General features: G+C 56.4%; 2 protein-coding genes across 5 annotated transcripts; both read left to right on the plus strand.

Moving 5' to 3' along the window:
* Positions 1 to 955: 955 nt before the first annotated feature.
* ASAP3 (ArfGAP with SH3 domain, ankyrin repeat and PH domain 3) lies at positions 956 to 18537 on the plus strand. 3 transcript variants are annotated; one of them, XM_054648250.2, is made up of 26 exons: positions 956 to 1235; positions 5037 to 5109; positions 5672 to 5817; positions 7297 to 7371; positions 7656 to 7705; positions 7967 to 8093; positions 10145 to 10230; positions 10999 to 11074; positions 11198 to 11284; positions 11532 to 11641; positions 11874 to 11943; positions 12479 to 12566; positions 13083 to 13131; positions 13220 to 13407; positions 13521 to 13654; positions 14062 to 14156; positions 14419 to 14599; positions 14931 to 15016; positions 15124 to 15239; positions 15329 to 15396; positions 15569 to 15676; positions 15791 to 16034; positions 16122 to 16395; positions 16881 to 17025; positions 17173 to 17295; positions 17568 to 18537. In XM_054648250.2, the coding sequence occupies exons 1-26, from the start codon at positions 1113 to 1115 to the stop codon at positions 17640 to 17642; spliced, it is 2997 nt and encodes a 998-aa protein (XP_054504225.1). In that variant the 5' UTR covers positions 956 to 1112; the 3' UTR covers positions 17643 to 18537. The 3 variants fall into 3 exon arrangements, 2 of the variants coding, with proteins under 2 accessions (XP_054504225.1, XP_077045628.1); XR_013184981.1 differs by lacking the exon at positions 16881 to 17025; XM_077189513.1 differs by lacking the exon at positions 15569 to 15676.
* A 116-nt stretch (positions 18538 to 18653) lies between these two features.
* TCEA3 (transcription elongation factor A3) lies at positions 18654 to 26176 on the plus strand. 2 transcript variants are annotated; one of them, XM_054648323.2, is made up of 14 exons: positions 18654 to 19668; positions 21109 to 21171; positions 21274 to 21379; positions 21690 to 21855; positions 22099 to 22167; positions 22359 to 22427; positions 22552 to 22626; positions 22905 to 22982; positions 23082 to 23236; positions 23532 to 23587; positions 24447 to 24602; positions 25136 to 25282; positions 25361 to 25432; positions 25570 to 26176. In XM_054648323.2, exons 1-14 carry the CDS (start codon positions 19600 to 19602, stop codon positions 25576 to 25578), a joined length of 1290 nt encoding a protein of 429 aa, XP_054504298.1. In that variant the 5' UTR covers positions 18654 to 19599; the 3' UTR covers positions 25579 to 26176. The 2 variants fall into 2 exon arrangements, with proteins under 2 accessions (XP_054504298.1, XP_054504297.2); XM_054648322.2 differs by lacking the exon at positions 25570 to 26176 and having other exon boundaries at positions 25361 to 25507.
* The last annotated feature ends 1616 nt before the right edge of the window (positions 26177 to 27792 follow it).

Below are 27792 nucleotides of genomic sequence, written 5' to 3' on the forward strand. Positions count from 1 at the left end.
CTCAGTAACAGTGTGTTAGAGGAGAACTTGGGCTGGCCCTGGTTAGGCACGTACCTGTTTTACTGAGCCCCACTCCTAGCTCAGTAAAAGGGTTGAGGGTCTGATTCACCATGGGTGAGCAGTGCAAGGGGCATGGGGAAGGGTCTGCAAAGCCCCCTTGCACCCATGCTTGCCTCTCTCATGGCAAACCAGTCACAGTGAGGCTTTTTGCCCCTTTCTGTTCCAGTTTGACACCAACCCCAGTCCTGCAGTGGGATTTGCTCAGTGTCTGTTCAACCTAATTGCCTGCACCTGAGGTGCCCTGGCTTCTCCATCCTCCATGAAGATCAAATAAACAGGAATGGGACACCAAATTCGATTGAGAGGTGGGACAAATGAGGGGACGAGAGAGGGAGCAAAGAGATCGCCTCCAGCGGGACAAAAAGCCAAAGGCTCCAGTAGTTATCCCCTGTCCAAGGATTGTACCCTCACGGTCCTAGGAAGGGCAGGGTGGAAGTGACCTCCAGTTAAACCGGTGCTTGGAGCAGACTGGGCATAGTCCTAAACCATCACTGTGTGTGTCTCTATCTTCTCCCAAGATGGGGAGAGGTGGTTGCTGGGGTGCCTGGGAGAAGTGAGTACTGGAGTGCTGGGGTGAGGTGGGTTCCGGGCGGAAATGGGTGCTGGGGTCCCTGGGTGCTTGGGTTAGGTGGCTGCTGGGTGCCTCGGAAAGGGGGGTGTTGGCGTTAGGGGGATGCTGGTGCCTGGGAAAGGCGGGTGCCGAGGCAAGGCTGGGGGTGCAGACCCAGAAGAAAAACCGCAGGGTTTTCTCTTCGTGCCACCAGAGCACGGGGGAAGCCCGCACCCCCCGTGTCCCGGAACGGGGGTCACTGGAGCAGTTCCTGGGGAGCACCGCGGCTCTTCGCCTTTAACGTGCGGACGGGCGGGGCCGCCGCGTGACGGCGGAGGGCGGGAGCGGGCGGAGGGAGGCGCGGTGCGGGGCTCGCGGTGCGGGGCTGCCGGCGCGGTGCGGGGCGCTGAGCCGGGCTGAGCCGGCACCCTGGGGCGCTCCGCAGGGGAGGCGCTCCCCGCCGCCCCCGCTGCCGCCCAGTGCCCCCGGTGCCCTCCGCACCATGCCCGAGCAGCTCAGCGTGGCCGACTTCTTGGCCGTTGCCAGCGAGGACCTCGGTTCCCCGGCCGCCGCCTTTGCCTCCAAGATGCAGAAGTGCCGGGGGACCGTGGGGGCTCTGGAGGAGGTGAGCGAGGCCGGGGGGTGTGGTCGGGGGGGTCAGACTGCGCATCCCGCCTGGGAACACCTCCGCACCAATAGGTGCTAGTCCCTTGATGCTTGCGCCTCCCTCGGGCTTCTGTTTTTCAGAGCCCACCCTTTCATCCCGAGACTACGCTGGTCATCCTGAACGGGTGGTTTGGGACCCTCGGATGGGGGGGCCGTTTGTATCTCCCGAGCAGCCCCATCGTACTTTTATGGGGAGCTAAGCCTGTAGAAATGAGCAAAGGCTTCTTTAAAGCTCCAATGCCCCCCCGGGGCCAGGACATATCCCCTATCACCCCGAGGCCAGGGTGGCCTGTTTCCTTATTTGTAGGGCCAGAGCATTCCCACCTGCCCCTCCCGGGGATCAAGGCATCCCTCCTGGGGCCAGGGCATCCTTCTTTCCCACCGGGACCAGCGCATGCCCCCAGGGAATCAGCCCCACATTTCTATCCACTATCGAGCTCCTGTACTGGAGCCAGCCCCGATAGGATGTGGTGTCGCTGGGGGGGTCTCTTCCTTGTGGAGTATTTTCAATCTCCCCCAAAGTCATCGGCAGCCTTTTTGGGAAGGGTGAAGGTGGTGGGTTGCCTTCATCCTCCTCCCGCCTGGAATAAAGGCAGCTTCCAGCTGGTCCTGTGGCTTTTGCCAACGCCTCTTAGCTAAGGAATGACTTTGAAGGAGAGCCAGAGCTGGCAGGGAGTGGGGGGCTCCTGGTGCAAGGGCTGCTGGGATACCTGGGGGCAGTGGGATGGGTGTCCCACACCTGGCAATCTGGGAACGCACCATGTAGCATCTTGGTCTCCATCAGCACGTGCTGGTCACTGTCATGGATCCTCTTCCCAGTGGGGAAGGAGGAGGTGGCTCTAGCCAGGAGGGAACAGCAGGAATTTTGTTTGGCTGCTTGGAGAGGCTGTGGTTAAGGGATGAAGGGATGGGGAGAGATGCGTCCCTCAGGAATGACTGGGGGTCTCTGGGTTTGGCTTAGTAAAGCTCCAGCAAGCATGAGAGATAGCTGGGAATCGTGACTGCTGTGCCATATGTGCCATGGAGGGCACAGGGCTGAACCCTCCATGCCACTGGAGGCTCTGGGGAAGAGGCCAACCTGCTGCTAGACCTTTGGCATCCCCCTGGTCCTAGCATGAGGGGAGAAGGGAAATCTGAGCAAACCAGCTCCCTGCTATCTTTGGAGCTGCAACATGGTGATAGCATGAGGCAAGGGGGATAATCAGTGGCAGATTTGGGGATCACTGGGGGAGGGGAGAGACGCTCTGTGACCAAACTGAGCCATAATCCATCCTGTCACCACCCCAAATACTGGCAGGTGGCTTGGTGAGCAGGAGGGAGTGAAGGATGCTGGTTGAACTCCAGTGACTGCTGGGTGGGAAGGGATGGCTACATCCCACCAGGACCCTGGGACAAAGCATGGACACATGCACCCAAGATAGGAGCTGATCTCAATCGGGGGCAGGAGTGAGCAGGGAGAGGACTGGAGATTGCTGCTTAACACTAAGGAGACATCCTGATATTGCCCAGAGCTACTTTGTGCCTCAGTTTACCTCCTGAGATTAAAGAGGGTCCTCTCCCCGGTGTTTGTGGGACTTCAGGATCCCTGGGGCTGCTGCAGAGACAGAGCCTGAAGTCTCTGGAGTGGGCTCGGAAGGCTGAATCCAGCCCTTGGTGGTTGGTGCTGGGTGCTGTGTGCACATCAGAGGGGACTGGGCACCTCTGGACTAGGGCAGGGTGACATGGCAGAGGCTGCTGGCAGATGGCTCCCAGCTCACCCTGTCCCCGAGGGCAGTGCCACATACTGCTCCTGGCCTGACAGCTTGGCATCCTGGCTCTGGCACCCGTGGCGGCTCCTTCGCTGGGTAGCACGAGCCGGCAGCAGCGGGGCAGGGAGAAGAATGGCCTCCATTGAACATCCTGCCTGAGGTCCCCCGGCTGCGAGCCCAGCTAGCTGTGGTGCAGGTGTGCATTCATCCCTTCCTCCATCCCATGGGGAATTCCTCCTGCTGATGTCCCTGTTATGCCAATGTCCTCAGCTGCCCCCTGACCAGAAGCCCTTGAGCTGGGCCTGGGGGATGATGGGTGCCAACGGGGGCTCCAGACATCTCTGCTCCTCCACTCCTGAGCAGCCAAGGACTGTGTTCCCAGCAGCCAGTCTGGTACATTGGGGATGCCAGTGCTGCTTGCAGGTGCCAGCAGCACTGTACAGTGATTGCCTCTGTGTTAACCACCCAAATACTTGTCTCTGCTTGCCCTGTGCCCGCTGGTAGATGCACAGACCCCTTCCTGAAAGCCCTTCCCTGTGTCCTTCCCTGGATCATCCCTGCTCTGCACCAGCCCTGCATTCTGCATCCAGCAGCTGTGAGCTGGCACCAGGATGAGCTGCTCCATCCTGGACACTTGAAGGAGTGTCTTCCCACATTTTCCCAGTGATGCTTCCAAAGCATCTCATGCTACCTCAGTTTCCCCTTCCTAAGACTCTGCCAGGTTTGCAAGCCTGGAGCATCCAGGCATCCAGCCCTGAGTTCCCCCAGAGGCAGGGAATATCTCTGCTCTGGAGAGTTTGGTGCACCTGGATGTGACACAGAGAAGGGCCATGAGGGGCTTTGGTGCACCCCAACATTCTCCCCTCTGTAGATGCATTGCAAGACTCCTGAGCAGGGGTTTGGCTCCCACCTCAGCCCCAGTCTGCTCCAAGCCAGTTCATCCTGGCAGCATCCCATCTGGCGAAGAGAGCAGTGCTGAAGCTGGGCTGACCCTGCTGTCAGGAAATCAGCCTTGACATCAGCCCGAAAACCTTCAACAGAGCTCAAGCAGAGAGAGAGCCTCTTTATTGTAATTCCTCCGAGGTTTCATCCCTGCCCTTTCTGCTGTTCACGCCCTCTAAATATTTCCAGCCTGTTATCATGGCTCTGGTACCTGCAGCCAAGCCACCCTTAACCCTTTCCTGATGCTGGGGCCAGCGTGTGCTCAGATGCTTGTGCTGGCAGCACCACAGCCCCTTGCCCTTGGGTTGAGTGGGGTGGGTTTGTCACAGGGCTTGGTGGGGTTGAATTTGTTGTGGTGCTTAGGGGGCAAATCAGGGCTATACAGGTAGGAAGAGATGGGAGGATGGGGAGATCTGCAAACCAGAGCAGGATCTGGGTGATGGGGCTGCAGGGAGACTCGTGGTGCTGGGGACCATGGGGCAAGATCATGCATGAGCTGGGGGGGTTTGGAAAGCCACATTGCTCATTGTGGGATTGTTGTGGTTTAGCACACAATCAGCACAAGGGTTTATGGGATTTAGGTCCCCATCAGCAGGACATGGGTCCTGTGAGAGCTGAGCACCCTCACACATCTCGCCTGGTTCTGAGCCATGGGGATGGGCTTATGTGCTACATGATGCTTCAACTCCTCCTTGGTTGAAACAGTCCCTGCAAGAGCCAGCGAAGCTGGCTTTCTATTAAGCTTTCCATGCTTAATAGAAGCTGCTGGGATCCAAAGAGCCTCTTGCCTCCTCCTACTGTCTTGCTCAAACCCTCCTCTCTGTAGCCAGCCAAAGCCCTGCCTGGCAGCAAAGCTATTGGGACCACAGCCCTGGCAGGAGACCGGCTGGACGCTGTGGTTCCAGCATCCCAGGATGCCTCCAGCTCCTTTCCCAGCCCTGGGAGCTTGGATCCCACCCCACACATCTGCACAGTAGAGTTGCAGCCTTTCCAAGGGCCAGCTGGGCTGGGGGAGTGGCAGCCATGCTTGGCTAATGAGCTCCATTTGTTTTCTCTCTTTGCTATTGCAGAGCCTGGATGGGGACCAAGCTGTGCTCCAGAGGATCAGGAAATATGTGAAAGCTATTCACATCTCCGGGCTCAGTGAGTTGGGCTTAGGGAGATGATGGGCATACCCAGAGCATGGGGCTGGGGTTGTGTGATAGCCCCATCCTCCACCAGCAATGGTCACATCGGGCAGCTGTGGGTGCTGCTGAGCCTGGGGCTATTTGCTGCTTGGGTGCTACAAGCTTGCTAGTCTGGAAACATGCTAAGGTGCCAAAAATTGTCTTAAAATTGTATAAAGTGGGAAATGGAGAGCCTTAGGAAGCTTGTTTTGGATATTCCGGTGGTGTTGTCCAGCAGGATCAGTCCAGATTTGCTACAGAGGTGGGTGGCAAACCCAAAAAAAGTAAGGAGGTGGATGCTAGCTGCTGGTGGAACCACATGACATGACCTGATAATGTGCTTAGGTGCCAAAAACTGTCTGAAATATATATGAAAAGGAAAAATTGAGAACCTTAGGGAGGTTGTTTTGTGGCACTGCTGCTGTCCTGCATTAGGATTGGGCCGGCTCTGTTAGAAGGGGATGGAGAGATGGTGTGACCTTAATGTGTCGGGTGCTGCAGGGTCACCGCATGTCCCTCTTTGGTGTCTCTCCATACAGCCCATGTGGAGAATGAAGAACAGTACAGTGAGGCCCTGGAGAACTTTGGCAACAACCACCTGTCCCAGAACAACCATGAGCTCTCTACCGGCTTCCTAAACCTGGCGGTCTTCACTCGTGAGGTCACTGCACTCTTCAAGAATCTGGTGAGCTGTCCCAAAGCCACTTGGATTTGGAATCCCCCACCAACCAGTGCAGCTCCCCTCCTTCTAATTTAGCTGCCCTCCACCACATGCAGCAATCCCTACCTCCTACCTTGGGCTCAGGGACACATTCTCAGTGCTCTCAGACCATCTGATACCCTCATTACTGGATTTATAGCTCACTCCCAGCTCCCTGGGGCCATTGACACTGGGATCTAATGGGAAGCTGGGGCTGCTATTTTCATTTTTCCCTTTTTTCTTGCTTTCTGTTTTTTTCTCACATCAATTGCATCTCTGATCTTGCTTGCCAAGAGTAAATCAAAGCCACGCTGGGCTGCACAGTGGGGCCATGGGGAGCAGGCAGAGGCGGCTGTGAGCCGAGCCAGGAATGGCTCTGATGGAAAACTCAGGTCCTGAATGAAGCTGGGTTCATGCATGCCCAGCAGCAAATCCCTGGGGGGGTCCCATGTGGCCCCCTCTCTTTTCACTTTCAAATCCCCCTCTCCAAAGGGTGTTCTTGGCCCCTGGCTTTGCTTAAGGAGGAAATTGATTTCTGCTGCCCTTCCCCCAGCAAGAATTTCAGACTTTTTATGTGTTCCTCTCCCAGTTACCCCAATCTGGGCCTCCCTCCTCCTCCCCTTCCCCATCCTGGCTGTCATAGCCTGCTGGACTCCCGTGCTCCAGTAGAGCTCTGCAGAACTGTCCTGATGGAGGAGTTGGACCAGTTCTGAGGGTCCCCACCTCCTGCCCCACATGCTGCTGAGTGAGTTCTGTGCCAAAACCAGATCCAAAAAGCTGTTTCCCCTCCTAGAGTCTCCCTGGAGCTCCCCCATTACCCCTGGTTTGGGGGTGGTCCTGTGCCCTGGGGCTGGGTTTCTCCTCAGGTGCTGCAGAGGACCAAAACCCTTTAAAAGAAATCTGGGTACACTGGGGAAGTCCCATGTGGGTGCTGGAGCTGCTCTCACAGCTCTAAAATGGGGCGCTGCTCCGTGGGCTGCACGGAGGGAGGCCAGGACAGCAGTGGGCTCCCATGTCCTCACCACAGACCCCTGCACAGCACTGGTAGGCATAGTGGTGGCTGCACTGCTATCCCCAGATCCCAAAAAAGGGAGGCATTTTGGGAAGCCCCTTTGACATGGGTGAGCTCTTTGTATCACAGGACTATGGAGGGGCTGGTCGTGCTGCTGGATGCTGGGGACAGGGATGAGGTGTCAGTGGGGGAAGACAGCTTTGTTTTTGGCAGCTATGCTGCTGGTGTGGTTTGTGGGAAGGGCCACATTCGTCAGACATCTTGCAGCCAGTTCCAACAAGCCCCAGCGTGCCCTCTGCCAGGATCCTGGATTCAGCCACCCTTCCAGCCTCTTTAACCCTTCCTGGGGCAGTGACAGAGTTGGGGGGAGGTCCCTGGCACTGGGGAAGACCTGGGGCTACAGCTCCCTGACTTCCCTCACCGTGGGGTGGCCCTATGTCTACCTTCTGCAGGTGCAGAACCTGAATAACATCGTGTCCTTCCCCCTGGACAGCCTGTTGAAGGGGCAGCTGAAGGATGGCCGCCTGGTAAGTCCTGTCCCCAGGGTCACTCATTTGGTGACATTCTGCAGCGAGACCTCTGGTATGGATTCAGCTCATGTCTGTGGCCAGGAGAAGGGAGGAGCTAGCACCAGGGCGTGGAAGGAAGCAGTGAGGGTTGGGAGTGACAGAAGTAAGGGGTGAAGACCTGATAGGGACACTCGTCACCCTCAAGGGGTGCAGCAATGCAGAGCAAAGCTCTTGGCCCATTTAGTGCCACCGGCTCTTTTGCTTTCCCTGGCAGCTGCCACCCCCTTTTTCCTTTGCCACAGGATTCCAAGAAGCAGATTGAAAAGGCCTGGAAGGATTATGAGACCAAAGTGTAAGTAGCATGCTGCCTCTGGCAAAATCTACCTAATCCCACTCTGCACAAAGGTGTTTTGTCCCTGGACTGGAGCCAGGCACCAATGGTGCCAATCTGTCATGGGGAGGGTTCTGGTCCAGCTTTTCCCAAAGGGGAAAGGGAGAGGGGCTGGAAAGGGCCTGGCGATATTTCTCCTGATCCCATCCCCACTGTAGCCTCCTGCATGGGACACCCCTCAGAGCAGGGATGTCCCCAGCCCACCTTCATCCCATTCCACAGGGGAAAGATGGAGAAGGAGAAGGAACGAGCCCGCGTGGCTGGGGTCATCCAGGCAGAGCCTGCAGCAGTGGAGGTGGCCGAGGACATGCAGAAGGAGCGGCGGCTCTTGCAGCTCCACATGTGTGAGGTGGGGGCTGTGCCAAGGGGACTGGGGACTTTTCCCCCCCAGGAACAGAGTCCCGGGGGGCACGGGGGACCGCTCTGCTAGAAGCTGTGGAGGGACATCAGAGCCTCTCTCTCCCAGTATCCGACACCAAAGCAGCCCCACCTGTGTGCTGTGGGGGACCCTTGTCCGTTCCCTTCTCCCTGTGCCCCATCATGGTCCCAGCTCGGGGATCCCCATCCCATCCCATCCCATCCCATCCCATCCCATCCCATCCCATCCCATCCCATCCCATCCCATCCCATCCCATCCCATCCCATCCCATCCCATCCCATCCCCCTACTGAGGTCCCTGTGTAATGCAGCTCCAAATGGCACCCATGGTGCCCCATAAGGGTGGCCTGGCCTTTCTTCCATGTCCCCCCAGCCCCACTCCTACCCTTCCTTGGGTGGCATTTGGGTAAAAAATAAGCTTTTTGGCTAACGTCCGTGAGGTTGGCTTTGTGGTTTTTGCCTATCCTCAAAACTGCTCCTGGCTTTGATGAAGGGGGTCACAAGTCACCTCAGATCCTTGTCAATTCTAGGTCCTTGCAGTCATGCTCAAGAGATCAGATGGGAATAAATGAAGGAGACTCAATTTCAAAGCCCTGCAGCAAGGAGGAACCCAAGTGTCCTGGTTCCAGACACTCAGCAGCCCCATAAACTTCGAGGGTGGCAGAGCAGGAAACAAGTCTGCCATGGGTTGTCCCAGAGGTCTCCCATGTTCCTGAGGGCCAGATCCTGGTGCCGCCCCATGCCCCCCAGCAAAGAACAGGGGTTGTGGGTAGGAGGCTCTGCCTGCCTCGCAGCTGGGACCCGGCCAGATGAGTCACTCCCTTGAATAGCTCCACTGTGGGATAAATAACAGCACATGGAGAGGTGGGAGCTGGAGCAGGGCATGTGCACCCGTGTTTCTGCATGCATGAGAGCTGCTGCTGGCCCTGGAAATGGGAGGGCAGTTCTTCTGGGTGGCTGGGGGCCCATATGATGCACATAGGTTTATTGGAAGGTGGGTTTTGCTATTCCAGGGTCCTGTTTCATTCCATGGGGTGGTGGTGTCTCCTCATCGTGGGCCGTCTCACACCCTCAGGGCTGTGGGAGCATCCCTTTGTTCACAGGTCCCAGCCAGCGCTGCCTGGGATGCTCTGCTGCCACTGTCACCGTGGGATGTGGGTGGCAGGGCAGGGACATCCTACAGGAGCTGGGCACATGTGGCCTTTTCTAGGTGGGATGTGCTCCCTGACATTGACTTGGCCTCTCCAGCTGTCATGGAGTACTTTAACAGCCGTGCCCAGTCCAGTGACCCCTCAGGGTGTCTGCCGTGCCTGGGGCATGGTGAGGCTCCATTCCAGGAGCTCTGTCTCACCCTGGAAAGCCCCCAGAGCTCAGGGCTGCCTCCCCCTCCCCTCGCTCCCCACTCAAAACCGTTCCAGCAGCTGGAGAGGAGCTTGCAGGGGGAAAATCTCTTCCCCTCCTTCTTTTACTTAGGGTGAGCGAGAGTCAGTGTGTTTCCTTCCCTGCCTGCAGCTGATGAATGGGTTTGATGCATAAAGCTGAAATTCCCCATCCCACGGGGCACCTCAGCAGACCTCCAGTGCTGGTGTGCTGCAGGTGCTCGCTTCTTGGAATCTGATTTTTTGGGAATAAAAAGGCCATATCTTAAAAAGCATTTGGCCTTTTTTGTTGTGTTTTTTCTTTCCTTCACAAGCTGCCTTGAGTTTTGGTTATTTATTAACTCCAGAAGTAATGAGCAGTAGGAGAAGCATGCTGGGCTGGAAAGCCTGGAGGCCTGCCTCAGTCCTTGAACTTTCCATGTCTTGGAGGACTTCCAGAGCCAGGTTTTTGAGGGTGGTCCCCAGTGAGCTGCCTTCAAATCCAACATCATGACTTGACTTCTTGAAACCCAGCCAGTGTTTTAACCTTCCTCCCTTGCTGGGAAGGGAATCAAGGGCTAGGCAGGCTCTTGCTCTTTCCTCTGGGATATTTTCAGCTGGTCCTTGTCTCTGTCAGCTAACCAGGTGTTTTCTTCCCGTCCAGTACCTGCTAAAAGCCAGAGAGTCTCAGATGAAGCAGGGACCAGATTTCCTGCAGAGCCTCATCAAATTTTTCCACGCTCAGCACAAGTAGGTGCCACCTGGGTTAAGATGGGACTGGTTGTCACCCTTGGGTGGTCCCACGAGGGTCTGGGGTCTTCTGCTCTCATCCCAGAGCCATAAAGCTGTTAGTGGAGATACTGGGCAGAGCTCATCACTTCTCAGTTTTCTCTGGGGAGTTGAAATGTGCTTTGTTGTCTTGAGGAGCTGTAAACGTGTCCATGGGGCAGTGGGAGGGGCATTGGCTTGAGATGTATCTGATTATTTGGTTTCTGGATAGATTTCCAGGGATGAGCTCAGCTGAGCACCTCTGGCTTTAGCCATGGGGCTTGTAACAAGGGTGTTTGGAGTGAGGATCAACATCCCCTTGCCTTTCCCGTTGCTCTGTGAGGCTGGAATAGCAGTGTGTGGGAGTCATCATCTCCTCCAGCTCTCAAGTGGCGAAACTGAGGCAGGTTGAGACTGTCATGGTGCTTAAAAGCATGTCTTTGACTGGGACTGTGACCCAGGGACCCCTGAGATTGTGGCTTTTGGCAGCACTGCTCCCCAGTGAGTTGAGCTGGGATTAAACAAGAGGCCAATCCTGCATGCCAAACATCCCAAACATTTGGGGTATCCAAACCCCATGGGTTAGACTTGGCCTTTGTTGGGCTCTCTCCAGATCCCCGTAGCCAGGGAGCCACAAAGCAAGTACCAGGGAGGGGATCGCCATGATCTCCTGCCACAATTTCTCTAAAAACCCTCTTTTTTCCTCCATCTTCCCCATCTGCATCTTAATCACCCTCAACAAACACCCAGTTTCTTCCAAGACGGCTGGAAGGCTGCCCAGAATCTCTACCCCTTCATTGAGAAGCTCGCCGTGTCCCTGCATGCGGTAAGGCCTTCCCGCTGCCATGCAGTGCCCTCAGCCTGTCCCCCGGGATGCTCCCGTCCCTGTGCCAGCCCCGGCCAGCACCTGTGCTCAGGGCAGCCCTGAGGGCAGCTGCTCCCTCTGCAGCTGCGCCAAGCACAGGAGGAGGAGGTGAAGCAGCTCACGCAGACCCGTGATTCCCTCCGCAACATCCTGCAGCTGGAGAACAAGGAGGTGAGACCCCAGGATGGGCAGGGAAGAGCTGGGAAGGAGCATTGGGAGGTGCTGAGTACGCTGGGGTTAGTTTGGGAGAGGGGAGCTGGGTTAACCTCTCCAGGGACCTGGAGACATTTGGATGCTGGGTGGGCATGGGGCTGTCTGGCATCTTCTGGACACATTGCACCTCCGTAAGGACAAGGTCACCTGGGGCAGCAGCCACCTCTGTGCCTCTCACTTTGCTTTTTTATTGTCTTTTTTTCAGGAAAACTTGAACAGGAAGAACTCTGGCAGTGGCTACAGTATCCACCAGCACCAAGGCAACAAGCAGTACGGGACAGAGAAGTCAGGATTCCTGTACAAGAAGAGTGATGGGTGAGGATGAGTGTTATCCTGGAGAGCTCTTGGCTTCATCCTGACATTGTCAGTGCTCATGGGAGGTCCAGAGCTGAAATCCAGCTCACAGGACATTTAGTATTCTATGAGTTAGAGAAAGCATAACCCCATATCCAGAACTCCCATCAGGCCTCTGCCATGGCTGGTTTGGGATGTGGATGTGGGTGGTTGCAGCTGTGCAATCCTCACTCCTCCTCTTCCTTTTTCTCAGGATCCGCAAAGTGTGGCAGAAGAGGAAGTGTGGTGTGAAGTATGGCTGCCTGACCATCTCCCACAGCACGGTGGGGAGGGTGGGGGCTGCAGCCCTGACCCTTTTATGTGCACCCTTTGGGGCTTGGTGTCCATTGGATTTCAGGTTTAATTTTGCCAAAACTGATCACAAATCTGCCTGGCTTAAAAATCAATGCAGGATGAGACTGGACAGTTTAAAGAAAGTGCCCTGTATCTGACGGGGGTCCCAGGGTGGTGCCCCGTGTCTGTCTATGGGAGAGGAGGTGATGCTGGCGGGGGCAGGCCGACGGACAATGCGGCTCCAGACGAGCCCAAAGGGGATGGGCTGGTTGGGAGGGAAGGGCTGCCCCCTGGCGGTGGAGGCTGGAAACTGCAGGAGGGACAGAGGGACCTCTTGGAGCCATGTTCTCCTGCAAAGGGTTCCTGTTCTTCTGAAATGAGTCAGACAAAGTCTGATTTGCATGGTTATCCCGAGAGAAACCATCTGTGGTGGTAGTTGTACCACCACAGTTGCCACTGGAGATGGTGATGCCCATCCCATTCATTCCTGGTCCTTTAACCCACCTCGGTCCTCTCACCCTGCAGATAAACCGTCCCCCTGTGAAGCTGAACCTCCTCACCTGCCAGGTGCGGCCCCATGCTGAGGAGAAAAAATGCTTTGACCTGGTGACACGTGAGTACCTGGGATGAGGTGCAGTGGCTGGGGTGTGAGGTGTTTGACCTGGAGGTGGAGGCTTTGGTGGGACCTCTCCCTTTTTGGAGTGAGTTTTCCCTCTGAAACACAGTGGCACCCTCTTTAATCTGGCTCTGGGTATCTTCCTGGCTGTCTTTACAGATGAAGGACCAATCCAGTGAGGGCTAGAAAGCTGAGACAAAAAGAGATTGTGAAGAGATTGTGACAGGGCTCAGGTGATGGGAGAGTGATGTGCAGTGATTTAATTTGTAATTAAGCAGCTCCTTTGAAGAGATTTCATCTGATTCCTTGGCATCCCTAGACCATAGAATCTTAGAATGGTTTAGGTTGGAAGTAACCTTAAAGACTGTTTTGTTCCACCCCTGCACCATGGGCCGGGATATCTTCCACTAGACCAGATTGCTCCAAGACCTGTCCAAGCTTAAACAATTCAAGGGATGTGGCAGACACAGCTTCTCTCCTTTCACCTTCTCTCCTCTCTCCCCATCCCTGCAGACAACAGGACATATCACTTCCAAGCAGAGGATGAGCAAGAGTGTGTTGTGTAAGTGCCACAGCCCATCCCTCCTCCTTGACGTGCCAGATCCTGCTCTGCCTTCCTCATCCTCCTCTTCCTCCTCCCTCCTGCCCAGGTGGGTCTCGGTGCTGCAGAACAGCAAGGATGAAGCCCTGAGCAATGCCTTCAAGGGGGATGGGGGCAGTGGCGGGGTGGCAGCAGGCACCGGGGTGGACGGCGGCATGCAGGAGCTCACCAGGCTGGTTATCAGTGAGGTGAAGAACATGCCAGGAAACAAGCAGTGTTGTGACTGCGGTGCCCCAGGTACGTCAGGGCCTGGGGTGTCCCCTTGCCCTGGGTGTGAGTCAGGGTTCAGGGGGTCACAGCATCTTTGGGGGCTGGGCATGCCGCTGAGCCCCGCGCTGCTCCCACTGCAGATCCCACGTGGCTCTCTACCAACCTTGGCATCCTGACATGCATCGAGTGCTCTGGCATCCATCGGGAGCTGGGTGTGCATTATTCCCGCATCCAGTCCCTCACTCTGGATGTTCTCAGCACCTCTGAGCTGCTGGTAAGCTGCTCTCTGAGCCCAGAGATCTCCTGGCACCTTGGGGACCACCCTCTGTGTCTCCCAAACCTCCTGTGACACAGGGTTCCTTTCTTCTCCTCCATCCCATCTGTCCCCAGTTTGCTCCAGGGCTTGCAAACTTGCCTCAGTTTTCCCAGTGCAGTGGTGTGGGCAAGGGGGGCTCTGCAAAGCTGTTTGCTAAGCAGGGCGCTGCTGGCAGCTCCCCAGGATTTTCTCCCTCCTAAAATAGATTTCCACTGCCATAAGAGAGCATCATCCTGGCAAAGATGCTGCTCTGGGAAAGCCCTGGATGGATCCAATGGATTCCTTCCTTCTGGGATGGGATCTGGCTGGAACAGGGTGAGTGTGACCAGGAGGGTTTATGTCCCTCTGTTCTCCTCTCTCCCTAGCTGGCTGTTAGCATTGGGAACACTCGTTTCAATGAGATCATGGAGGCCGCGCTACCCACACAGGACTGTCCCAAGCCTTCAGCCAGCAGTGATATGTGAGTCAGGGACTTGGGTGTGCTGGGAAGAAGAGGAGGAGAAGGAAAAGGAGTGCATGGTGTGTGCCCTATTCTTGTCCCCATGCTGCCACTGCCCATCTAAGACAGCCCTGGGATGAGGCATCCTGGTGTCATTGCTGGATTGTGGTGGGGATCTGCACCTCTTTGGAGGCTTACCCTTGATCCTGAGGCTTCAGGAGAAGGCAGGAGCACAGGGCTCCACAGCCCGTGTCCATGCCCATCCAAGCCTCCCTTCTGGCAGGGCTGCGCGCAAGGAGTACATCATGGCCAAGTACATGGAGCGACGCTATGTTCAGAAAAGCAGCCAGGACAACCCCCACGGCCTCTGGGAAGCCATTCAAGCCCGTGACCTCCTGGCCCTCCTCAAGGCCTTTGCCGAGGGGCATGACCTGACCAAGCCCCTGGCCAGCCCTGAGGGTCAGGTGAGGCCTGCACCCAACAGGGAATGGATTTTCCCTCTCTGGGTGGCTGTGCTCTGGGTTGCCTTGGGCTTTGGGAAGGGATATGCTGGTTGGAAGGTGAGCATCCTTAGGTCCAGCTTTCTTCTCTCCTACACACAGGAGATGAAGTATTGTTGAGGCCAGCTCTCCTCTCCCTTCCATATCTTGGGAGATGAGTATACATGTGTCCAGCACTCCTTTTCCCTTCATTCAGGGGGAAGATGAGCATTCTTGGATCCAGTACTTCTTTTCACTTTATCCTGAGGAAAGATGAGCACTCTCAGGGTCATCTCTCACTCCCATCTCTTGGCAGGATGCAGGCGAGCTGCCGCTGCACATGGCCGTACGCCACGCCGACAGATCTTCCCTTCCCTTGGTGGACTTCATCATCCAGAATGGGTGCGTCCCCAAGGGCTCCCAGTGTTCCCTGCCCCTCTCTCTCATGGGAGGAATGTACCCGATGCTTGTATCAAAGCCTTGACTTTCCTGCTGTTGGCCCTGCACAGGGGAACGCTGGACCAGGTGACACAGAATGGGAACACGGCCTTGCACTATGGTGCGCTCTATAACCAGCCCAACTGCCTCAAGCTGCTCCTGAAAGGGAAAGCCACCTTCACCACAGGTATGAGCTTGGGACAGAGGTTTTGGGGTTCTTTGGTGGGAATGGTAAGGCTGCAACTTGGATTTGTCCCCCTTTTGTCCCTTGGGCAGTGAACGCGGCAGGCGAGACGGCTCTGGATGTGGCGAGGAGGCTGAAGTACAGCGAGTGTGAGGAGCTGGTAGGTGGGATGGAGGAATGGGGGAGAAGCTCACAGTGGGGAGAGGGGATCAAGTGCCTGAGGAGGACTGGCATGAAGGTGGGGGGCTTTTGGAACGTGTCCCTCCAGTGCCAAGACCCCTGTGGGCTGCCCCATCCTGAGATCCCCCTGACCTGCCCCATCCCTCTGGCAGCTGGAGCAGGCGCAGGCAGGGAAGCTATCTCTGCAAATCCATGTGGACTATGACTGGGAGCTCCCATCAGAGTTGCCCTATGACAGTGAGGATGAGCTGGAGGAGAAGGTACTGTGGGATGGTGGGGCCTCCACATCGCCAGTAAGGGAGCTGTGGGAGTGCAGACCCTTTTGGGGGGCTGGTGGCAGTGGGACATCCCTGGAGCTGTGTGTGTACCCCCAGGTGAGCCCCCTCCAGCGCTCCTTCAAGGGCACATCACCACTGGCTGCCAGCCCACTGCCTGCCTGCCCCCAGACCCGCTGGAGCTGCATGGGGATGGACATCACCAACAAGACCTACGAGAGCATCCTGGTGCCCTCGCGCACTGCGCCCCGCCGGGCTCACAGCGAGGAGATCCCCCCGCCGCTGCCCCTCAAAAACCCTATGCGAGGCAGCTCTCGCCCCAAACCCAGCCACAGCCCCACCGGTGAGTTGGAGGAGGGGGTCATCATGGTGGGGCTGTGCCTTCCCCCAGAGACCAAGTTTATTGTCCCCATTGTGTGTGTTCCCCCAGAACGCCCTGAACTGCCCCGGCAGGCATCGGAGCCCCACTTCTCTGGGCCGGCAGAGGCAGTGGCACCACACAGCCTGCCCTGTGCCAGCAGCACGGGTGCCCTGGATGGCACCCCCAGCACCCGCAGCCCCACCGAGAGCCAGTGGGCAGCCTACTGGGAAACCCGCTCCGAGACGGACACGAGCAGCAGTCGGCGGGGGCCAGAGCTGAGTCCCCCACCCACACAGCCCCTGCCAGGCAGCACAGTCCCTGACATCCCCCCTGTCAAGTTTGGGTAGGGACCCTGCTCCAGACTGGGGTTGCACTTGGTGTTGGGGGATCATTGTATGGTGCTGGTGGGTGAACTTCAACCTCTGCCACCCCCATGGGCATGGAGAATTGCTGTGAAGCAAAAGGGTCCCCACCCTCCAAAGAAACTGATGGTGACCCTGGGATGCAGGAGGAGACAAGGGCAGCTATGGGGATGCTGGGTTGTCCTTGGAGACAATGATGCAGATTATCTGGGAGGACACCAAGATCCTCTGCCAGTTATCATATGTATTTTTTCTCTTCTTTGGGAAAATGTGGTGGGATGGGCTCATTTGAGGGAGTTTGGGTGCTGGGGACCCTTTTCATCAGCATCCAGGGAGCTGTGGGTGAGATCCATGTCCCATGGGGGAAGCCCTAACCTCCCTGAGACCTGACAGGATGGAGAACAGGGTGGGGTGGGGGAAGGCAACAGCAGAGGGAGGGTGACACTGTTCCCACTGTCACCCACAGCTCAGAGAGCACCCGCTCATACCGGCGCATTGGTGGCACGGTGGGCAAAATGGGGTTGGCTGGGTCCCCCCAGAGCCCTGGTGGCCCTGAGGACCCTGCTCTCAGCAAGGTTCCCCCTGTGCCCATGCCCAGAAGATTTGCTCCGGTAGGTGCAAATTCTCCTCTGCATCCCCAAGCATCCCAGCTCCTCTTATCCTGGGGTGGCAGATGGAGTGATTAGGGGGTCCTATCCCTGTTGCCACCTTTTGGATGACTTTGGGGGGTCTGTCACCCCCTTTTGATCCCATTTCAGGCGAAGGGGAGGCAGAAGCGAGTAAAGGCAGTGGCTGACTGCAAGGGAGACAAGGCACGAGAGCTGACCTTCTCCAAGGGGGAGGTCATCGTGGTGACACGGGAGGAGGACGAGCAGATCTGGGTGAGTCACCATGGCATGGACAGGTGCTGGGATCCAAATCGTGGTCCTTTTCCCCCTCCAGTTCTCTTCTGGAGGCTGGGTTTTTCTGGGGGGCACAGATGGGGGACTTCTGCCCCATGTATGCATGGAGGAGGGCTAGGAGGGCTCCACTGATGTGTCACCACAGCTTTGCCTCTCTAAATCCCTGTTGGAATTGAGCAGGGAAGAAGTTCTGGGGCTGATATCTCAAGATAAGACTTGCAGTCCCCTGAACCCTTTTTCTGCACCTCCAGGTTGGCTTCATCGAGGGTGATGGATCCCGCACTGGAGTCTTCCCTGCCAGCTTCGTCCACCTCTTGCAAGACTGACCGTGTGGGGGTGGCCCATTTGTCACTGTCCCATTGACTGGGAGTAGAGCCAGCTCTCTGCTAGGGGCTTGGTAGAGCCAGGCCAAAGGGACACGTGCCCAGGATCCTGGCATGAGACCACTGCCCTCCAAGGGGCCCAGAGATCCCCTGCGTTGGGAAAACCATCTATGCATGGCAGCAGTGGGGGGCTGAGGAGCAGAGAATGGACATGCTTGCTGCACTGGTGGGCTGAGGTTTCTGTGCCAGCCCCTGCTCCCACTGCTCTTCTGTCATACCTGTGGTCTCTGCCCATCCCTTGGGTTTTCTTCTTCCTTCTCTGCAAGGAATTTGGGCTGGGGGAGCTGTATTTGGTATCCCCTACCCTCTGCCAGATAGTCATGAAGCCTCCTCCTCATCCTGGGGGCAACCATGGATCACCAGCCTCCTTCTGCACCCCAACTGTGAAGCCTTTGGGCTAGGCAAGAAATAGGAGAGGTTTTTGGTTTTTTTTGTGTCCATCCCCCACCCCAGGTTCTGGGAGCTGCCTGGACTGGTGGAGTTCAGGGATGCTCCAAAGCTTCTCCAAAACTGGTAGCAAAATGCCATTCCTTGATTTGGAGGGCAGGGGATGTTTCAGGTGGTACCACAGAGCCCCTGCCCCATGTCCCTCATATGGGGTGGGTGCTGGATCACTGCCCCTTCCCTGGGGGGGGGGGGGGGGGGGGGGGTCTCAGAAGGGGTTTTACAACTTTTTCTAGGACCAGCATACCCCTGTAGCAGTGTCCCCTGGGAGCCACCTGCCTCCATACCCCTCACTTTACCCTTCTCATTTCTGTGTCAGATGCTTCATCTCAAAAAAATCTTTTTTAAAATGTTTTCTGTCTGATTTCTAATAAACCATCATTTTTTAAGCACCTGGGAATGTGTTGGGGGGTACAACACCTGCCCTGCCATCCCCAGCATGGTGATGCTGCTGCTGTGTTCCCAAGGTTCCCAGTCCCTGGCATCTGTGATCACCCTTGGGGGCAGCCATGTAGGGCTAGGCTGGGGCATGGATCCAGAGCAGGATGCTCATACTGCAGCCCCCCCATGTGAGTGCTGGAGCAGGGACAAGCAAGGATGGCAAGGTTGTTGCCACCTACATATCCCAGTGGCCTGTGTCCCGTATTGCTGCCTGTCCAGCCAGGCCTGAGGGGCTCCTGCTCCTGCCCCAGGCTGGCACACTATCAGCTGGCTCTGCTGGTGCACCATCTCTGCTGTGCTTCAAAGACTGCAGCGTGTCATTTGTCATCGCAGAATCGCAGAATGTTGGAAGAGGCCTTAAAGATCGTTCCGTCCACCCCCTGATGTAGGGGGGACACCTTCCACTAGACCAGGCAGGTTGCTGCAAGCCTGTGCATCCTGACCTTGGACATTTCCAGGGATGGGGTATTCTCAGTACCAAAATACTCCAATATATGGAGTACTCCAGTATAAGAACTGTTCCTGTATAGTGGAATTCCACATATATTGGAACATTCCAATGCATGGAGTATAAAGATTATTCCCCCAGGGCTCTTGCTGCTGGATCAACTTTGGAAAAAACAGAGCCTGTGGCACACTGTACCCGTGCCCCTGAGGATTCCCTACCTCAGCCGTGCCGATGGCAAAGCCCCATCCGGGGCCCTGTGCCTCCCCGGGCTCCCCACGGCCGTGAGCCGCGCGCCCTGGAGCGCCCCAGCGTGCGCCTCCTCTGTTCCTGCAGCCGTGGTTCTTGGCTATATTTAGCCCTCCCCCGTGCTATTTTGCTTTCCTGGCAGGAGTTTATAACTGGCCGGGACAGCCCCACCTCCTTTCTGCTTTCTCTCCCTTCCCTTCCCGTCCCTTTCCCCCTTTTCCCCTCCTCTCTGTTCCCTCCCACCCCGCTGCCCAGGACCCCCATGTCAGCAGTGCCCAGCTGTGCCCGCAGCCAGCGTCCTGCTCCACTGGAGCCCCCGCCATGGGGCCCGCTGAGGAGCTGGTCCGGATTGCCAAGAAATTGGATAAGATGGTGGCCAGGAAAAGCACGGTAAGGTGGCTGAGCTCCTCAGGGCGTGTGCGCGTATTTAAACATACGTATTTACACGTGTACATATTTATACGCATGCTTATTTACACACTTGCTTGTTTACATGCATGTTTGAATGTTGTGTGGCTTGGGAAAAGGGCGGGGGGGGGGGGGATTTGCTTTTCACAGCCCTCACGTTGTCCCTGGAGGTGCTGAGTGGGTTTAAGGGGTGCTGCCTGTGTCACCCAAGCCAAGCCTCAGGACATCATAGTCAGCACCCAGGGGATTTAATTTTGCCTCTAATTTGGGGCTCTCCTGTACCCCATTGCTCCAAGACACTGGGATTTGGGGGTAAGGGGGTGTTTGTCCCATGGGTGGCAGCTCCTGACACTGCTTGGCAGTGCCGGATTGTGGGCGACAGGTGTTTGGCCCCCAGCCTGTGCACCAACACCTGATCAGTGCCAGGGACAGAGGCTCATGTACAGGCAAGGAAAAGCTCTGGGCTGGTGGATATAACACCCTCGGGCACAGCCCTGCCTGTTTCACAAGTGTGCAAAGGGAGGGGAAGGGGTCAGACACTGTTTCCTGGGTGGTTGTGCTCTGGGGAAGCCAGGATCCAGCCCTGCCGCCCTTGTGCCAAGTGAGGATCCTGGTGAGCCTGTTACATGTGCCAAACCCAGCTCTCAGAGTTAATATTTGACTGTTTCCACTGGCCTTTGCCCTGACAAGGTGCAGGCTACTGGCTGGGGAGGCAGCACTGACGTCTCCATGGATCTGGTGGCTTTTTGGGATGCCAGTGCTTGGTATCAAACCACATCCCATGGCTCTGCTTGAGGCCAGGAATTACCCAGGGGTCAAGGGACAGGGGTGTTCCATACTTCTCTTGCTGCACTTTGGGATGGGACAGAGCCAGGGTCCACCTACAGCACAGGAATGTCCCTGCGCCCATCAAACGGGGGGGATCTGATCCAGCCCCTCATGGTGGGACTCCATGGAAGTGTCCCCGGAGGGGATACCTGGGAGCTGTTGTCTGCTGCTGGGGTTCTAAAAATACCAAGGATGAAGAGGAGGAGAAAGAGAGGGAGGAGGAGGAAGGCTCTGTGCTGGACTATCCTCATCTCAGCTGCCACTGCAGGGTACCAGGATGTGTCCCATGGACCTTCACACCCCTGAGTGGGGGACATTGGGAAATCCCCCAGCTATCCCTAACTCCCACCAGCCCAGATTTTTCTTGCAGATGGGGGTTTTCCCAAGTTTTAAGAAAAGCTCGTGCTGTCCAGCTGGAGATGTGACCTGGGGCTGGGATGATCCAGCAGGGTTTGGGTGTGGGACTTTTCTATTGGTGTGAGAGGTCAGGCAATCCCAGGGAGCAGCCAGGGCTGCTTTTGGTTCTCCTGTCATGCCCTTCCTGCTGCTGCCTGGTGCCTCCTCAAGGGCTTCTGTGGCTTCTCCCTGCTCTAGGAAGGGGCACTGGATCTGCTCAAGTCCCTTACTGGCTACACCATGACCATCCAGCTGCTCCAGGTGAGGGGGTTTGGGTGGGGGGACACCCCATGGGGTAGCTTGTCCTGTGCCTTGTGCCAGCCACCACATCCCTAAGGATGTGTCCCTGGTGTGTGTCCCCAGACCACACGGATTGGAGTGGCTGTGAACTCAGTGCGGAAACACTGCTCAGATGAAGAGGTGGTGGCCTCAGCCAAAATCCTCATCAAAAACTGGAAGCGGCTTCTGGGTGAGCGATGCTGGAGGGAGACGAGAACCCCTAAAATCTCAATCCTCCCTGAGCCATCCCTGCACCTCAAGCCCCAATGCTTTCTGGGGGGATGGAGTGGAATCAGTCCAGAGCTAGGACATGCAGGCTCCTATAACCTGTAACTCAGATTTTCCAAAATTGTTTTCACTTGGGATAGAGTGGTGTAAATCAATGTGTGCCCCACCAAGGGCTGAGCATCTCCACAATCATTCCCCACCCCAGGATGCAACTCTGCAGGTGCCCTATGCTGGTTTGGGCTGTGACTATGACACCCAAATCCTTCCCACAGAGTCCACCACAACAAAAAAAGAGAAGGATGCAGATAAGAAGAAGGAGAAGGACACAGATGGAGACAAGGAGAAGAAGAAGGGGCTGGATGTTTCCAGCTGCCCCAGTGAAGGGGTGAAGCACAGCAAGAATACAGCTGAGAAGCACAGGGAGAAGCACAAGGAGAGGTGAGGACTCCTGTTGGGGGACACCGGGGCCAATATGAGACCACCCTCTGCTTGGTCTTTAAGAGTTTATCCATCTCTGCCTACCCATGGATGCTGGCAGCACCTCTGGAGACCAAACTGCCTCTGAGACAGCACCAGGGCCGATTTTGGAGGAGGGAGAAGTGGATATTTTCTATTTTGCCTTCTCTAAAACTAGGTCATTTTGGACAGTGCTCATCTGACCCATGCTCTCTTTATCTCTAGGAAGCCCAGCAAGTGTGACTCTCATGCCACCACCACCCAGGGCCACTCTGCTGATTCCAGCCCAGAGAGGTACCTGCTGAAGGATGCCCTGACCCTCACGCCAGGCTCTGCCAGGCACTGCCAGCCCAGAGGAGGCTTTGCTGGCAGCCTGGGGGGGCTCAGGGATGGGGGATGCAGATGGACAGGATCCAGATCACAGGTTGCCAGAGTATGCTGGGTTTGCTGAGAGCTTCTCTCCCTTCCTTTGGGCGGTGGTGAAGAGAGTCCAGTGATGGCAGGAGCCCTACTGCGTCCTCCAAGAAATCACCTCTGGATGGCAAGAAAGAGAGGTGGGTCCTGGGCTGCATGAGGACGGGAGAGGCAAGACCCTGACCCCTCACTGGCTTGTGCTTGGGATGTGGACCCATCACTTGTCCCAGCTACTGCCCTCTGACATGGGGCTTGTCCTGCCAGGAGAGCCTCTGCTGACTCCAGGTCCTCAACTGTCTCCTCCTCCTCCTCCACACAGAAGAGACTGTCAGGAGAGAGGTAAGGAGGGGGTGTCCCTGGGCAGCCTGGGGATGCTTTTAGGGTCCCCCTTGGGAATACCATGAATATGGAGGGGGTGTGAAGTGGCTGGGAGCCCTGATCCTGCCACAGCACTGGGATATTTCCTGGGAGGAGCAAATGGAGATTCCTGTTGGCTTCTGAGCGAGTGCTCTCATCGATGTGCTGATGCCTGAGGTCCTGCCACCAGTCCCTGCCCCCTGTCCTGCCTGTCCTGTCTCTGGTGTCATCCCCACTGTCCTGTTTCATGCCACTCCCAGGAGGGCCTCTGTGGGCACCAGCCTCTCTCCAGCTCCCACCAGCTCCCAGAGAAACTCCAGTGACAGCAAGGAGGAAAGGTAGGAGAGACCCACTCCACTTCCAAGGGACCCCGGCAGGTCCCTGCGGCTGTGCCAGGACCCTGCCACCTGCCCATGCCCCTCCATGTGCCCCTGCAGAGCCAACAGCAGCAAGGCCAAGCCTGAGGTGCCGCGAACCCCCAGCAGCCCCTCCTTCTCTGCCAGCCCCTGCTTCCTGGCCCCCTGCTACCTCACAGGGGACTCGGTGCGGGACAAGTGCATTGAGATGTTGACGGCTGCACTGCGCATGGATGGTGAGCAGTTCTGGGGGTGCTGGACCCCAGACTGGGCTATTTCTCCTATGGGACAGTCCTAATAGGAGCATTCAGCCCCAAAGGAAAGAAAAGAAGGTTGCTAGGGTCTCTGATAAGGGGGTTGGATGTGAGAATGCATCTTGGTAAGGTTCAAGATGGGTAAAATTAGGTATTTTAGAGATAGAGAGCCTGGGGCAAGTACAGGGGGAGAGGTGAGATTTTCTGGGGGAGGTACAGTGAGACCTATGGCTGGTTTCACACCTGAAAGTCACCCCTTAACCTCTCTATCCTTTAGACGACTACAAGGAGTTCAGTGTTAACTGTGAGAAGATGGCATCGGAGATTGAAGACCATATCCTTTGGGAGCCTAAGGGTCCCCAGGCTTCACCTGCTTGGGGAGGCATATGTGCTGCTGGGGACAGGACAGAGGGTGACAGGGACAAGGACAGAGGGTGACAGACTCTGCCGTGCTCGTTGCCTGCAGAGGGAGCCCAGACCTCAGTGAGAGGATGCTGAGGCTAAGGCTGAAGCTGATGCTGAGCAAAGCATCTCCTGAGCACCTGCCTTTGTCCAGGGGTCTGTGTGTCCTCCCCAGTCCCCTCTGGTCAGGGACCTGCCTTTGTCTCTGGGGAAATAAATCCAAACCCAGCCAGAGCTTTTCCCATGAGCCTGCTGTAGGTGCCTGTGTCTCCTGCTAGAACCAGTCTGTCACAATGTCCAGGCTGTGCCATGCTGGAAGGGATGGAGCCACCTCTGCCCACCCCCAACTCAAGGCTTGGGGTTCTCCTGGCAGCCCACTGAGACCAGGACCAGCCCCAGGGTGGTTCAGCTCCTGGGTGCCCTTTTCGGTGCCTCCCAGACTCTGTGCCCAAAGCTGCTACATCAACCCATCCATACCCATGTTCTTTGGGAGGAGGGAGTAGACAGAGTCCTCTGCACCATGAGCTTTTGTCCCAGCACAGGGCTTGGTGGTAGTCTCTGAGCTCCATAGCCTTGCCTGGATGTTAGACATTCCAAGGCAGTGGAAAGTCATTTTCCTCCCCACATCTCAAGCTGTGCTTCATCCTCTTAAAGCCAGGGGTGGGGACACTTCCCACAGGGAGGAAAGCCCCACTGAGATCAGCCACCTCCACGTGACCATTGGCCCTGGTGACAGCAGCACCAAGCTGGCATCCCCCATCCCCCTGTGTTGATTCTTTGACGGACCCCACATATCTTCCAGGAGCTGAAGAGCACAGACATGAAGTATCGCAACCGGGTGCGGAGCAGGATCAGCAACCTGAAGGACCCCAAGAACCCTGGGCTGCGGAGGAATGTGCTGTGTGGGGCCATCGAGCCCAGCCTCATCGCCCGCATGACTGCAGAGGTGGGCACTGGGGTGCATGGGGCTGGTGCCCCTGGATCTCTTCCCTGCTGCCTCTGTGGTGCCCGAGTGCTGGGTCTTGGCTTGGTGCTGTCCACAGTGGGGATGTCCCAGCACCTCCCTGTCCCACTCCAGTGCTGAATGAGACACGGGGAGCATTAGGAGAAAGCTGGCAGCACTGCTAGGTCCCCTTAAAGCCCTGCAGACCCCCAGCCTAACACAGATCTGGCTGTGGGATGTCACACTGGCAGGAATCAGGCTGGAGTGTCCCCATTTGTCCTCCTCAACCAGAGTCCACAAATCAGGCTCCTCGGAAGCCCAGTTTCCCCTGTGGGGAGACAGATCCCTTCAGACAGCAGTTTTAGTTTGAAGATGGGATGATTTTTTTCATCAGGATGGGTCTAAGCCCTCCAGCAAGCACAGACAGCAGGATTAATCCTGTTTTGGGAGAGGATGGGGAGGGTGTTGGACTGTGGTACTTGGATGTGAGCAGAGCCATGGCCACACTGACCCATGTGGGCCAATGCTGGTGGCAGGAGATGGCCAGTGATGAGCTGAAGAAGCTGCGGAATGCCATGACCCAGGAGGCCATCCGGGAGCACCAGATGGCCAAGACAGGTGGCACCGTCACTGACCTCTTCCAGTGTGGCAAATGCAAGAAGAAGAACTGCACGTACAACCAGGTCAGGCCTGGTCTGCAGGGGAGCTTGCCTCGGGGGATGCTGTAAGGGTCTCACTGAGGCAGTGCTGCTCCACCCCAGGTACAGACGCGCAGCGCCGACGAGCCCATGACAACGTTCGTGCTGTGCAACGAGTGTGGGAACCGCTGGAAGGTCTGTGAGCATCTGGGGAGAGGCTCTGGGCAACCCACCCCTTTCCTAGCCTTCAGGGGTAGCAGAGCCCCCTGAAGTGGTGCTTTGGGTGCTGGGTGAGGGCTTACCACCTGCCCTGGGCTCTGCTTCTCCTGCAGTTCTGCTGATGCGGCTGGCGATTGGGCTGGAGGGAACATGGTGCAAGACAAGATGCTGTGACACCACATTGGGCAGCTGGGTTGGGGAGGAGGGATCAGGGTGGCACCAGTCCCTAAACACCAGCTCTTTGTACCCTTGCACTGGGCTCCTTCAAACATCCTGGGGACCTGGCCTCTGGCAATGTCAAGTTCACTCAAGAAGGTCCCTTGAATTCAATGGTTCTTCCCTGCAAATTCCTGCCCTTTGATTGGGGTGTGCTGGGATCCCACTGGGAACAGACTCATTCCTGGTTTGGGGGCAGGAGAGACATTGCCCCATGGACATGGGGCTGTGCCTGGGAGCTGAGGGTGGCAGAGGGCCAGGTCATAACCCAAACACCTTCTTCCTCACCTAAGTGCACACAGAGGGAGGGGAGAGACATGGAGGGGACAGGGTGGGTGCAGCATGTCCAGATGCTGTTGGGATGCCACTGTGCCCCTCTGCTCTGTGACAAATGGACCATCCATCCTGGCTTGAAGGCACCATGTCCCAGGAAAGAAGGAAGGATGGCAGGGAGAGGAGCAAGGAAGAACCCTTCCAGCCAGAGTAATAAAGGTGTGAACTATCTCTGCAGCATTGACTGTTTCCTAAGATGAGTTTGGGATGTCTGTCTCGAGTTTATAGCTCTCCAGCTTGAGCCTCAGGGTCGTGGAGGGTGCTGCTCCCATGTCTGCATGAGCCAGAGTGTGAGAGCAGAGAAGGACAGTGAGGCTATTAATTACCCATCATTAATTTTTAAATCTTGGCCTGAGGTGTGAATTTTTTCACAGGCCGTTCCATTTGTACCCAGACTTGGGTGCTAAACCCTCTGTGTTTGGGGGGCCCCCACCACCCTTAAGCCCCCTGAAAGAGCTCTCTGGGCAGTGGTGCTTGTTAATACTCTGAAGTGATTAATGAGCCTCCAAGGCAATTATTTACACTTGTGACAGTGTGTGTGGCTGCAATTAAGGAATATAACGGATTGTAGGGGATGAATAAAACATCGGTGTGACCTTGAGGTGTGAGGGGAGCATAGGAAGGGCGGGACTGGGGCTCCCGGCCATCCCCAGGGTGCCTCAGGGTGTGTTTGCCTCGGACAAGGCTGAAATAGGGGGATTTGGACTTAAATTTTTTTGCAGTCCAGTCTAATAAAGGTGTTTAAGTGATACCAGAGGGAGCCAGACTCCAAGCATGTTATGATGGATCTCCTGGCATCCCTCTGTGTCCTTCACAAGAGCCCTCAGGACCTCTGCTGCAGCTCCAGCCCCACGTGAGGCTGGTCGTGGCCATGCAATGATGGAAAGGCCCTTACAGCTCCTGCCAGGGGTTGATTTACCCACCCCGAGGCTCCAGGTTTGGATGCTCCAAAGCTTCAGCAAAGGCTGGTGTCTCTTCCTGCCTCTCCCACCTATCTCTGCATGAATCACAGAATCATTTTAGTTGGAAAAGACCTCCAAGATAATTGAGCACAACTGCTCTCCCAGCACTGCCAAGCCCACCACTAACTACATGTCCCCAGTGCCACATCAACATATCTTTTAAATCCCTCCAGGCGACTCCAAGGAGATGCTGAATCTTCTATCTGATGGAATTTTTATATTCAACCTCCGACCTGCAACACTTTAAACAACCCCACAGAGTGTCCAACTCCAGCCAGGCTTCCCCATGAGCGGACAGCCACTACTGGTGCTGCCAGACCACATCCCTTCCCCAAAGACAGCCCTCAGCCACATCAGGGACACAGAATCTGCCACATGGCCAGTTTTACTTTGCAATCCTGGCTTGCCCAGGGGTCTCCAGCCCCCATAGTCCACCCCCCCAGCTGGGGCTTTGCCGCTGCCCTTCTCCCCCGCATTCTTCCAGCCTTGAGAAAACAAGCAGAACTTTGCTGTTCTGTGGTTTCCTTGGCAACCCCATTTCCCCATTCTCTCACTTTATGCATCTGTATCTCCCCCGGCCCCGGTCACCTACCCCCAAAGCACAGTGGCAGGTCCCTGTGCACAGGGATGGAGCAGGAGATGATGTGTCCTGTCCACCTCCAGGACAGCTGATCCCAGAGGGACCCTCTGGAAAATTTCCACTCTGTCTCATCTCAGCCAGGGCTTCCCAAGCACCTGGGCTTATTGGAAAGGAATGGAGTAGCTGGCGGTGGTTCGTGTCTCTGAACTGAACAGAATTAAAGCAGTTTTGGAGTCAGTCTTTAT

This window comes from Agelaius phoeniceus, chromosome 22 (genome assembly GCF_051311805.1).
Source record: "Agelaius phoeniceus isolate bAgePho1 chromosome 22, bAgePho1.hap1, whole genome shotgun sequence".
NCBI classification, from domain to species: domain Eukaryota; kingdom Metazoa; phylum Chordata; class Aves; order Passeriformes; family Icteridae; genus Agelaius; species Agelaius phoeniceus.

What these genes read in the sequence shown, in the direction of transcription:
- ASAP3 (XM_054648250.2), top strand. Translation starts at nt 1,113, where the DNA reads ATGCCCGAGCAGCTCAGCGTGGCCGACTTCTTGGCCGTTGCCAGCGAG. An exon ending in AGCTGAAGGATGGCCGCCTG is followed by an intron (nt 7,372 to 7,655) that starts GTAAGTCCTGTC and finishes CCTTTGCCACAG; the next exon opens with GATTCCAAGAAGCAGATTGA. An exon ending in AGGATGAGCTGGAGGAGAAG is followed by an intron (nt 15,677 to 15,790) that starts GTACTGTGGGAT and finishes GTGTACCCCCAG; the next exon opens with GTGAGCCCCCTCCAGCGCTC.
- TCEA3 (XM_054648322.2), top strand. Translation starts at nt 19,600, where the DNA reads ATGGGGCCCGCTGAGGAGCTGGTCCGGATTGCCAAGAAATTGGATAAG. An exon ending in TCGCCCGCATGACTGCAGAG is followed by an intron (nt 24,603 to 25,135) that starts GTGGGCACTGGG and finishes TGCTGGTGGCAG; the next exon opens with GAGATGGCCAGTGATGAGCT. An exon ending in AGAACTGCACGTACAACCAG is followed by an intron (nt 25,283 to 25,360) that starts GTCAGGCCTGGT and finishes GCTCCACCCCAG; the next exon opens with GTACAGACGCGCAGCGCCGA.